General features: G+C 34.2%; 1 protein-coding gene across 1 annotated transcript in view; it reads left to right on the top strand.

Annotated features, from left to right (window-relative positions):
- Positions 1-13,286, top strand: part of SNX29 (sorting nexin 29) — a 111,858-nt gene that overhangs the window by 74,207 nt on the left and 24,365 nt on the right. The window contains exon 20 of the mRNA XM_068423102.1: positions 12,681-12,820. Within this exon, the coding sequence (XP_068279203.1) occupies positions 12,681-12,820 (140 nt within the window). The remainder of the gene's footprint in view (positions 1-12,680; positions 12,821-13,286) is intronic.

The following is a 13,286-nucleotide window of genomic DNA, read 5'->3' as shown; positions in this document are numbered from 1 at the left end:
TGTTGCTTTCAGACTAATGGTTAAGTAATAATACGTGAGTGTTTACTGGACCTATTATTCTAATTCTTTTAATATTGCAATGTCCTTAAAAATCTCACTTGCTATTTCTGTGTTGGACAGATTATAACACTTAAAGAATGGATTTTAGTAACTGAGTAACATCTAATTAAGTATCCTGTTGAAGGATGTTGTCCCAGTAGAGGACATATCAAAATAGAAATGGTTCTTTGCTTCTATTGAAGATGTGAATTCAGTGATTGTCTAAGTGTGTAGAAATTGAATAAGGTAGCTTTCCACTGAGCGCTGACTTGACTGCATGATATCCTTTGCTTTCCTTTAAATCATCAGATACCCCATATGGAAAGAATACACAGCACTTTTCTCAGATTAGAAGAGAGTGACTTTGCCATGACTCCTCAACTGCATAGGAAGAACAATACAGAAATATAAAATAAGTTTTCTATCTAGGAGAAAATTTTGAGAGCAACATCATTCATCATTTTTTAGTTCATGCAACTGAAGTCTGTGAGCTGTTTCTCTAGCCATAGCTTGTTTCATGCCCAAATGTTAGTTCGATAAAGTAAATGTGTCTCTCACCTCTCAGTGACTAAGCTAGATTGTAGATTTTGTGTATAATTATTTTAAAAGTTGGTAAATAGTATGTGTATATATCTTAAAAGATATCTCTTTATATATGCATATATAAACATGTGTATGCAAACGTGTATGCATATGACAACATCAAAGACAGCATTTAGGATATATATGAAGTTGGCTTCTGGAATGTATCTTGTAATTCTGTAAATTCTGTTCATCAGGGACTTTATCTTTCTCCCATTTGTCAGTGGAAATCCTGCCTTTATGCCAACAGTGCAGCTGGCTTCCTTTTTTTTTTTATTTTTTTTTTTTCCCTGCCAGCATAGCTACTTTTTTATTAGTGTTTGGTCTGTTTGCCTGTTGCTGAAGATAGTGAAGAGTTTAAGACAGTCTGCAGGATAACTATTTTAGAATTAAAAGGTATAGAAGGTAAAGATTTTTTTGCAAATAAAAGAAAACTGAATATAGCTTGTGTCTTATGATTATAATGTTTTTTTTTTTTTTAAGTTCATCAAGTGAAGAATTTTCTGGTGTTGTGTGTGTATATGTATATATGTGAAGTAATTTGAAGCCATTCAAATTAGAGTTAGAATTTTAATATTTTTGCTCTTAAGGGTTTCACATTATGCCTTTGATGTATAACCCCTGTTACGTATTTCCTTACTGTAAAAAGTTGATCTGCTATTTTGGGCCAGCAGGACCTGTCTATTCAGAGACAGGTACCCTTTTAAAGCTGCTTTTTAGACCTGGTGATGGAGGTACTAAACTCCTCTTGGAAAGGGATAAGAGGAGGAGGAACGTGAGAGGGATAAGGTTTTCAAAGGATGCCCCCCTGCCCCGAGTTTGGAAGCAAGGGAAGAGGCTGCAAGGCTTTTCATCATGCATAGGTCAAGGAAGCAGTGCTGTCCTGCATTATGTTTCAGAGTTTGTGGTTGAGTGGTAAGCTGCCCTTGAGGTTCCTCTGAGGGGAACCTTTCTGGGTTAGGGACAGAGATTGCCAGACCAATGCATTTCCATGAAGATTCCAGTACTGGATCCTCTGCTTCCTCTTTTTCACTTGTTTTCTTTTGTCTCTGTGTCACGAAGTGATCATATATCTACAAGTATCTAAGATACAGTTCTGGTGTTTAAGCTTTTCTTGTTAAATTCATGGAAGTCTTTTTCTGTGGGAAAGAGCGGGGGTAGCTGCTATTGGGTTGGGCTGAGGAGAGAGATAAATGACTTGATGAGATAGCTGTTTGGGGAAAAAAACTCACTTGTTCTGCTACTATTTTTCAGAGAGCATGATGCTATCTGATTTTCTTTTAAGGTTACTGACGTACTCAATAGAGCTATTTCTACCTCCTCAAGAAAAGACTGGTGTGTTTGCCGTAATCAGTCACATTTACAACACAGAATATGAGTTCAAATTCAGTATTTATTGTCCTATGCTCAGTACATTACATAGTTTGTATACATACATTAACGCAGTATGTATTTTTTTTACTGTGATCCAGTGAAACTGGGAGATACTGTTGACTCACAGATGAGCATTCAGGACTAACAGAAAGAAAGAATGAAACTTCCTGTATCTTTCTGATCTGGAGAAGGCCCTATGTTCACACTTTTTCCAACTTCACTACTATTCCAATAAATATCCTATACTGTCACATTAATAAAAACACTACCAGTAATTCTAGACTGACACGGAAAATCATGTTCATGGTTTAAAGGAATTAATTCACAAGTTGCATGCATCTGTCCAATGTAGGTTTTATTGCCATGATAGCAAATGTCATTGTAATAGTTAATGTACTGTCAGTGTTTGAAATACGCATTTTAAAATAGGAAGTGTACCAATTCCTGTTTAACTAGTACATAGACAATAACAGAAGAAATACAGAATGCTTGAAAGGGGATGATTCAGAAAGAATCTTAGGGAAGGAAGTAATTTCATTTTAGGCTTGGGTGTTTTTGTGTCCTGATTCAGCAAAGCACTTCAGGACATCCTAAAATTTAAGTATGTTGCATTAAAATCAGAAGCCCAGATACATGTGCTTTTGTACTTACTGGGGTTTAGTGCTCACAGAAACTACCCTTCATCTGATTAGTTTGTCAAAGTCATACTGTCATAGGGAGCTGTGACTTAGAAAGCAGAGAAGAAAGCAAAACGTCTAGCTAATGCCTTTGGGGCAGTGGGCTAAATAATGTTTCTTAGTACTAAGCTTTAATATGCGATGTCTTCAAGTAGAATTAGTAGAAAATTATGATTCTCTGATGTTTCAGAAATGTAATATGTTTATTAAAGGAGAAAAGCTTTGGAAATCTAAATCTTTTAAGTTATATATTAAAAATTTGAAGTTAAGGATTGCTTTCATTAATGCTTACTTAATTTGATTTTTGGATGATGCAATATAGATGCTTAAATTCTATATTATTCTTGATTTTAAAAGTGAGTAGATTTTAATTTTCAACCCTCTTAGTGGACTTGACTATTATATTGAGTTATTTTCATATACTGTTTTACCTTGTGGATTTTAGGAAAAACTGTAGCTAATATAAATTTGATAGACATGTTTGTGCTGCAGTGTGGTTCAAAAGAAAAGGGATCCATTTGTATTGTGTTCAGATCAGGAAAGGAACTCAAATTAATCTTACATGTATAGCCATATGTGTTAATTCTATAACGCGGTTTTTTATGGCATTCTAAAGCCATACAAGAAACTCTGTTCTCTAACTTCACCATGTTACTTCATAACTGGAAAGTTTAATTCTCAAAGAAGTATGAGCATTAAATAGCCATTGAGATTAAATTAATACAATCTAGTTTTCAAATAGGTAACTTAATTGAAGTAACATACAGATAGAAGTAAAAATAATTTCACGCTTGGTATAATTATTAAGATTTCTAGTCACAGCATACCTCTTTTCTGTCACTGTCACCTGCACACTAAGGGGGAATACAGAGTGTTTCAGATTTTGAATCCAGATCCTCTGGGTTTTCTACTGGAAAAGACTGCAGTTGATGTTTTATGTATACAGCACTTAGAAAAAAGCATTCAGTTCTTCATTTCCATTTTTTTATCATATCACTATCTAAGAGAAGAGAAATAAGTCAGTAGGAAATGGTTGGCTTTATAGCAAACACTTCGTCTGCAGGTTCTGTGGTATGAAATGTCTGGGTTACCTGAAACTCAGCATGAAGGTTAAAGCTAGCACAGTGCAGAGTAGTATATTTCATTTTCGGTGGTTTAATTTAAAAGGTAAACAAAATTTTGCCTGTCAAGAGGTGTTTTTATTTTTTGCTGTCTTGTAATCCTATAGTTAAGAGAAGCAATTTATTCTAACAAATTATTGAAGATAGAGCCCGTAGAAACAGTTCAGGTGGTGTTGCTTTACATCATGACATCATGGGGGGAAAAAAAGAAAGTAATGTAATTTACATGCTGCTTGGACAACTCCTAGATAAAAATATTGCCGTTTTTAACAACTTATGCATTATTTAGGTATTCTAGTAGCCTCCTGGTATAACATGAAAAAATAAAAATAATTTTCTAAATTTATTTCTTACTGTGATGGTCATGCTAAATTACCAAGTTACTTGAATTAATAGATTTCCTTTCAGAGAGACCTCAGCAGGGTCACCCAATTACAGAAATAAAACTAAAACCTTCTTTCTCTGAATCTGAAATGTTACCCATATTTTTCTGTCTTTCTATACCTATTAATATGCTTGATCCATACCCCCCACCCCCAATGTATTGTTTTATAAATATCAGCAAATTCTAATCTTAATTGCTCTCCAGCTTTTTGGGCAATTGCTAGTACTAAACATATTCAATCTTAGTTTTTTTTAAAAGTCGCGAAAACTGAATATTGAATAATTCGGATAATGTGAAATGCTGGAGACACTTCCTGCACGAAAAATGTTTTTCCTCACTGTACTACATAAAATATCTTTACATGAAGGCACTAGAAATAATGGTCACTTGATATCAATGTTCCTCGTTCATCAAATTTTTATTTTAGAAAATAGAATCATCCTATCAGAGTGTATCTAAATAAAATTTGTATTAAAATCTAGTCTTTCGAGTGGGAGTAGAGTTCAAAGACCATCTTGTATCCTGCTCCTGTTTGGCAGCTGGGATGATAAGCTTCTGTATTAATGAATATAATATGCCATGAGACAAGTGGCATAAGTTGTACTTGAAGGTTTTTACTGGGAAGGGAAAATATTTACTGAGATGTGCTAGAGAAACAGTTGTAACTGAACTTTGTGGGTAATTTTGAAAGCAATTTCTTTCACTTGCTGAGAGGGTCGAAGAGAAATTGTAGTTTTTCATTAACCTGTTTGTGGGTTTGGCTCTTTGCTGTGGGTTTGTTTTGTTTTTTTTTTTTAATTAATTATTTTATTTTTAAGGTAAGGCATCACTGTAAGCTTGTATATATAAGCTTGTACACTGTAAGCACTGTATGTACCATGTTTCTAAAGGGTTTTGGGGTTGGGTTTTTTTTGTTTGTTTTAAATTTAGAGTCTGTCTTTATTGGTCTTCAGGGCATTTTCAAACCTGATAAAAGAAAGAAACTAAGAAAGAAAACTGCAATGCTGGGGGGAAGCACTGAACTGAGACACAGTTTAACTAATATTGTTGATAGTTATTACTGTAATATAGGCTAGTGAAAAAATGGATCTCAGTTTTATGAACTGTTGTGGTAGTTTCCAGAGTCTCCTGAACAAAAATAAAGAGTAGACTGATAATACTTGGTCTGAGGAGAAAACAGAAATAGAATTTCCCTGTTCACTGGCTGAGCAAAAGATAAGCCCTAGGGGTCTTACTATAGGCTGCAGTTTTGTATTGATGCTTTTTAATGCACAGTTGATTCCTGACCAGTTGAGAAATTGACACGTGGTTGGCATTTATGTCTTTAAATGACAAAATATTTAGATGACACTGGATTTTGTTAGCATAACATTACCAATTGAGTTCTTTTTCTAACAGTTGTATTAAACACAACACTAAAAAGAGATCAGTTTTAGTTTTACTCTCAAGCTTTCTTTTTTTTTTTCCTGTTGATATATTTGTTCATTTTTAATACTTTTTCTCAAAGAGGGTTTTGAGAAAGTGTAGCCTTTTGGATGGATGATATTGCTAGCTTGAAAATGCCAGGTATCTTAAGAAACATACTTGGTTCCAGGAGTCTGTAAATGCCTGAGCCAGTTCAGAGAGGTACAAGACATAGTTTGACTGAGATTCATTACACAGGGGAAAAATTTATCAATATGGGATTGTGTATTGTTTTGATAGGGCCTGGGGAACTACATGCTTTTATGTATCTGTTAACACGCTTGTGCTCTGGACTTGCTTAGAGGATGCCATACAGCAATATTGTATTCTAAGAAAGCACGGACAAAACCTTAGTATGACTATAAACCTTAGTAGCTATAATGCTGTGATATATAAACTGCCCTCTCACTCAAAATAAAAGGTAAGGCTTTTTTCAAAAATTAACATTTGAATAAAAACTATATTTGTGAGGCACAGATGGAGCTTGCAGCCCTTCTGGTGACCCAAGAAGGCTGGCACAGCTGCCGAGCAACCATTTCCTTACTGAACAGGTAGGCTGTGCTGAGCAGCTCTGCACAGTACTGCAGGAGATGCCTCAAGTCTCAAAAAATTAGAAATGCTAATGAAAGTGTTGCAATTGTCCACATGAATTTGTGCTAGACTGAGGGCATTGACAGGACTGTAGCTCACCCTTAGCATGTCTGCTGCTGGATGGTTTTGCAGCAATGCCTTTTTCAAATTACTTTATCTAAAAGCATTACTTACTTTCTGGTATCATTGAAACGAACCCATAGTTGGAGATGGAAATGCATCAACTACTTCAGTAGAGAAACACAGAGTAGTAATTACAATTATGTAGTAAGTCTCTGTTTGAAGAAAGATTTCTTTTCAAAACTGACAGTTCCTTGATTTCTTCTTTGTATCTCATCCTCTTAAATTCCTGTTTGTTCCACTGAACAGTAAATGTACAAAAAAATCTTACAGTGGGATGGGAAAAATGGCAATTTCATGTATTCTATACCCTTGTTTTGTTGTATAACGCTAGCCTGATTCTGCCATACAGAAACTGGCAGTACAAGTAGGATGGAAATTTTAAGCTCATGTAGTTTCAATAATTTTGAGATGATTTTTGTATAATGTGGTAGTATTTGGTATATTTAGTATTGGAAACTGTACCTCTGTAAAACTGTTTCATGATGCAGTAGTTACTGAAGGACAGGTATATTCAAGTCATGTTTTATTGTGACCTTTGCAAAGGTGTCAATTAGCCTGTAAAAATTAATACTTGCTATCTAACTATTTTTTAATCACATAACAGAATGACTCAGCAACTGAATGTTTAATTAGCTCCCATTTCAGCTTCTGAGTTCCAGCTTCGTTTTGAGGTTAACGTTTTGGTGTCTTGTAAATAGACAAAACCTGATATAATAATTTTGCTATGACTGCTTGACCAAGATGATGAAAAATATTAGGCTACACTAGAATAACCTGAGTTTATTTCTGCATTTGCAGGTTCATCTTTGAATAACACTATTGCAGCTTTATTTAGGATGGGATGCGTTTTGTGGTGTCAAGAGGCTGACATAGCTCTCATTAAAGTCCTAAAGCCATATTTCCTTTTAATTTAATTGAGTTGGATTGAACCCTGAGCTGTTTTGGTGTTTTTTTTTTTTTTTCCAGCACTAACGATAGGAGGTTAGTTAAATGATAAATAATGCTTAGAACATCAGAAGGAGTGCATTTTAGGTTGATTGCAACAGCACCAAACTCAGAATATGTGTGTTTTATCTGTCCCTAAATCATGGCAGGTAACCATGGCAATCACACCATTTCCAACAGCTCATGGAAAATATTTGAAACATCTTAAGTGAGCTGTTCCATTAATAATTAAGAATATCAATGTTTTGCCATCTGTTACATACTAACAGTGTATATGAAGGACCAGCAGTTGTGTGAAACAATTTAAACCGCAAGTTGGAATTAACTTGGCTTGTAATGAAAAACTGCAAAACAGCGTAACATAAAATACGGTACGTCAGACTCTGCTTTTTAGTTCTATAGCTTAACATCATCTTCTAGTATCTGTTGAGAGTCTATAAGATTTCCTCTGTGTATTCTTATTTTTAGAGATTCTTAATTTCATATTAACATTTTGCTGTAGGCAGAAACTTGGCAAATTCTCACTCAAAAAGAATTTCATAAAGTATTTTTGGAGACATTATTTTCAGATTACAAATATTTTCCCAGATGTGTTTTGATGCTTCTGCAATCTGAAGCAGTTTTGTTTGTTGATTGAAATTTTGTGGACTCTTAATCAAAAGTGTATGCTCTTGAACTGTGGGCTACTGTTGTATACTAGACAATAGTTTGTGCAGAAACAGTAGTAGCTTTATTTTTCAGCAAATATGCCAACAAATTGAAGGTGAATGCTGGTATGTTAAGTCTCAATTAACAATTTGTGTACAATATAAGTTTACTCTGCATAAATTGGTGGTAAATGTGGCCAAGATGCCCTACAGATGTATATCAGAATCTGACCATATTTTTAATGTAACTGAGTCCCTCTTATACAGTACCCTTTCTTTTAACAGGGAAAGATAGATTCTTAATCAATTAGGAAGGGTAGTGGATTATGGTTATAATCCCTGCACATACTAGTTCCTTTTCTATGCACAGAATGCTTTCATGGATTGTTAATCAGATGGTGCTGAATATGTGAGGCTTTCTTTTTGGTCAGAGTGGAGCTGCTTTTCAAGTACAGTAAGGTAATTTCAGTATCATTACAAAGAGCGGTAGTAGCTGTCCATAAATATCCCTCACACTGAGGATGTGTGGCTCCAAGGAGTTTATCTTTTGAATTGACAAGAAATCTCAGACCTTGAATGCAGAACTCCTGCCTTCCTTGGATACTCTTTTGCCCTCTGTAGTGCTGTGGGATTAGGCTTATCGTGAATACAGTAGGAGGTGTTTTACAAGTAATAGTTAAGAGTTAAATTTCTTCAAGTTTGCTGGGATCACTCAATCTACTACTGGACCCGGTTAGAACAACTAGCCGGTTAGCCTTGCCTTTTGTTTTTAAAGTTAGTAAGATTGTAGCCAATTGTTCAAATACCTTCATGGAAAGATTTGTAGAAAGAGCATCTAGGGCCTCACTCAGGAAAATGCTTAAAAACGTGTGCTCCTGAACTGGTTATGGAAGGATCCTAGTATGTTCTATGTAAAAATGGAGAAAAACTTTATATAGAACAGTCTGTTTTTTCTGTAATAATTTAAAATTATATACAATTTATGTTTTATACACAGTTACAGCTCTTGAAAGTATAGGAACCAAATATGTATAATTCTGGTTTGGTATGTGCTTCTGGAAAAAAAATCAGTGCCACAATTATTCAAAATTTATTTTTATAGCCAGATTTGAAAAAACTTGCTGTTTTTTTTGTCTAGAGCTAGCTCCTGCTAGTGCTGTTTTTTTAAAAAAGCAACATATGTAGTAAAGACAGGTAAAATTCATAAAGCTTTTCTGCAAATAAAAAGAGGCATTTATGAGGCAAAGAAGAGATCTTCATTGTGAATCGTATCTCAACTGGTGAAATGACTGCCTTGATGATTCAAGACACCAGGTTTTGTTCATTGTTAGAGACAAGACCTGCTATTTGTTCATCTTACCCATTCCATTTCTTCTATACATTTTTCTTACCTGAATTTCAGAAAATACCTTTGATCTTTGTAATAATACCAATCCATACTTTTGAGAGCAGGTCTCCTTTTTCAACCATATTAGCAGGATCTCTCTTCAGTAAGATCTTGAAAGTGTGCATTTATTTAGTACTGTTACTTTATCTTCCCATACATGCATTTATTTTCCTAAAAATGAAACTATATAATCTAACCTTTAATATTGTGAAAATGTAAGGTTTTTGCAAAAGTATATGTAGTTGTAATTTTATCAGAACTACTTTGTCCCCACAGTACATTAATATCAAGCATACAGAAATCTGTATATTGAATCTGAGGGGAAGATGTTTACTGTTTCCTAGGTGAACAGATATGCAAGTGTAGCTTTGTATGGACAGATACAATCTCATACAATCACCAGAGATACGTACTAAAAGTGTGGGGTTTTTTCACTGTTACAAATCCAAATCAAAATTTTTCCCTTTACTTTTTGCTTGTAAATAAAAACACCGTTTAGGAGTTGGAATATTAAATACTAACTAGATTTTGGTTGTAGGTGATTGGGTCCAATGAAAAGAGGGTAACAGTTACCTTTTTATAATTTGAGGAAAATTGGCCAGGCTTTGAACCAATTGTGTTTTTCTATTACCAATTATTCTGTTTACTATTTTGTGACAAAACCTCTTTATTACTGCAAGAACTTGGCAGTAACAACTGTGTGGTAAAATAATTCCTCTGAATCGCTAACCTGCTGGTGCAAAATGCACGTTTAATGATAAAGTATAAACCTACAGCTGGATCATTTTGACCTCGGTTTACGTTACACATGTGGTTAAAGCTTTCAGAACCAAAGCTGTTCCATAAAATTTTTTTTCTTCTTCTCTGAGATCTCATATGTGCCACACTTTCTTGTCTTCTGCCTCACACCGCTGGTGGTAGCAAATTAGCATCCCCATCAATGTGATGATGTGATACTTCAAACCCTTCGAGTGAAAACATGGGAAGACAAGGCTGTTCCTTGAGCTAATCAAATAAACCAGTAGGAACAAAAATCTTAGTGAAAAGAGGAAAAATAATAAAATTTATGTTAGTCAATTAGTTAATTAGTATTGCACTACACTTTTATTTATTAGCATTCCATTTTATTCTAATATGCGTTGCCACCTAGTAAAACTTTTGGTTTAACGTTTCCCAACAGCTTGTATAAACTTCTGTTCCACACATTTGTCCAGACTTTGTCAGTGCAGTGGGGCACAGAGCAAGCTGTTGCTCTGTTCCGTTTCGGTAGTAACTGTACTCAGTTGTGGAGTACTGGGTGAGTGACTCTGCAGAGTGGATTGCATGAAGTGTCAACAATGCAGCTTTGTTTTTTAATAAAGTATCAGTTTCCAAGTGTTTTCAGACTTTATTGCTTCATTTATCAGTAGATCAGTTAACACTAGAATCACTTGCTACACAATTTCTGTGTGTAGTGTGTATATGTTACTGAAAAACAATGTGACTGACAAAAAAGAAATAGGAGACCATATAATACATAGGGTTTTTTATTTTCACACTGATCTTGATCATTACATATATTAATAGAAAACTGGAGTGTGAAACAGAGCTGGACATCTGTGTAAGTTCATATCTGGAAAACAAAAAAAATTAATCTGTATATTTTGGAACTTTGTGAACTTAATTAAAAACACAAGCACTGCTTAAGGTTTTGAAGCCTGTAAATATGAATACCTTCAGCAATTACAAATGTTACAGCAATTACAATTACATGTTATTAAGTAATCAGATGGAAATAAAAGACAACAGCAGAAAATACTTCCTTAAATTATAAAAAATGAGGCTATTTTAAGTATACAGGATTAGCTGCCAATATTTGCAAATATACCTTACTTAACATTGGTTGGTTGATTTTTTGTTTTAATTCTATGAATTTAAATTACTACTTTGAGAAATGTCATTCAGAATCTTTTCTCATTTTCTTACATCTCCTAAAAATATTACTGTTTCTGGTAACCTCCTAATGAGACATAAGAACAGAAATGTCAATAAAGGTTCTAGGAACTCTACAGCAGTCCTCCTGAATTAGAAGGAGCATCCTTGGTTTGATGATGGGTTGGTCTGTTTTACCTAAGGAAGGAATAATCTTCAGATTTGCACCCCATCCATGGCAGCATGGCTTGAACCTTTTTAATACAATGAATTTATTCAGTGTTGTCAAATGTATTTATGGTGGTTTGTTGGTGGGTTGTCATTTTTTTTTTTTTTGCAAGAAACAAGAATTTGTTTCAATGGCTTTTCTTACACAAATAAATAATACAAGTTGGATAGACCCAATAATAGATAATAATCTTTCCTTGAGAGCTGTAGTTGTCTAACAATAGTTTTGGCTTCATGGCTAAAGAACATACTCTGACATTTAAACCAGGTGATCAGAATGTCTGCATTTCTGAGATGTAGCATACTGGCTGTAGCACAAACCAGCCAGCACCTGATTTCATTGAAAACCTGTTATAGTCTTCTGTTAGTGTGAAATGTGTAGACTTTATACCATAGTTCACTGTAATTGCAATCTCTCACAAGAAGAAGTTTAAGGCAGATGTAATTTGCCGGATGCATGGCGTTGTGCTGGTTGTTAGACTCTTTAATTTCTAAGTCTCTCAGGAGAATGTGGAGTTTTTGGAATAATTTTATTTATTGGGGCCAATATAGTATAAAATCCTGAGATCTAAAATACTACAGGAAACTTAAGAAGCATTTTTATGAGAGTTGTGATATAGTCTTTAAAAAAGCAATTTACTAAATGAAAACTCCATCACAAAATGATAATTTATTAACATAATAACAAGAAAGCTGGAGAAATATTAATCCATTCTGGAGTTTGTGTACCCAACAAAAAAAAAGTATGAAAAGTATGAATTGTGAAGAAATTGTGGGAATAAGTCGATATTTCCTCCTGCGAAGACCGGTAATTCTGGATTTCAAAAACAATCGCATAAATTGTTATGCCACTGCCTCTATGCCGCTGTTATTCACTGCCTTTCTAGGACTGTAGTATTTTATGAGGATCTTCTATTAGGAAAAGAATTCTGGTCCATAGAAGAGACATTCTGCCAAGGAGAGAATTTGGCATCCGGTCAGTGGATGTTTTGTGAAACAGGTTTTAATTAAGTTGCATGATTTTCTTTTATCTCTAAGAAGGACAGAGTCAAGGGTTTTTTACATTTGCCAACTTATTTCTATAGACGTAATAAACATAGATCATCAAAAGATCAAATTTTGTGCTTACTAGGATTGTATAGTTACATTATAGAATTGAAAAACGTATTCCTTGTGCCATTTATATTTTTTCCTTTCTATTTTTAGGATGCAAAGTTTGTAGAAGAGCGACGCAAGCAGCTACAAAATTATCTAAGGAATGTAATGAACAAAATTATTCAAACTGTGCCAGAATTCACAGCCAATCCCAAAAAAGAGACTCTTATTCAGCTGATGCCCTTTTTTGTGTAAGTATCTGTCAAGTAATCAAGAAAATACTAAGCTTTTTTAATTACAATTTAATTTAAAATATAATGCTAGCATCTCCAAAATATTTAAAAGTGTTTTTTTAAATAGAAGGCTCCTGTTCAAATTATAAGTGCTTTTGTTATACTTAAAGGAATATATGACACATATAGTAATTTTTGTTTAGTTAAATGGTGACTTTGAGCAAAAATCACTGTGTAAAGCTTTCAAAAATATGTAAGTGACCTCAAAAACTGCATCCATATGTACTCTTCAAACATTAGGTGTTTTCAGTTTCTTTTATTTGGTCTTTTTCAGTTTTGTTTTGCTTTTGTTTGTGTAGGGTTTGTATTTTTCTTTTTAAATTTATTTGGGGGGATGAGGGTGGAGCACTATTGGGGTACTTACTATCCAAATTAAAAAGTCAAGCCGTTGAACTCTTTCTACCTGAATTTTGCAATCTGCTGA

Source organism: Nyctibius grandis, chromosome Z, assembly GCF_013368605.1.
Source record: "Nyctibius grandis isolate bNycGra1 chromosome Z, bNycGra1.pri, whole genome shotgun sequence".
In the NCBI taxonomy this organism is placed as follows: domain Eukaryota; kingdom Metazoa; phylum Chordata; class Aves; order Nyctibiiformes; family Nyctibiidae; genus Nyctibius; species Nyctibius grandis.
Note: the sequence above shows the minus strand (reverse complement) of the source record. Positions and strands in the feature narration are given on the sequence as shown.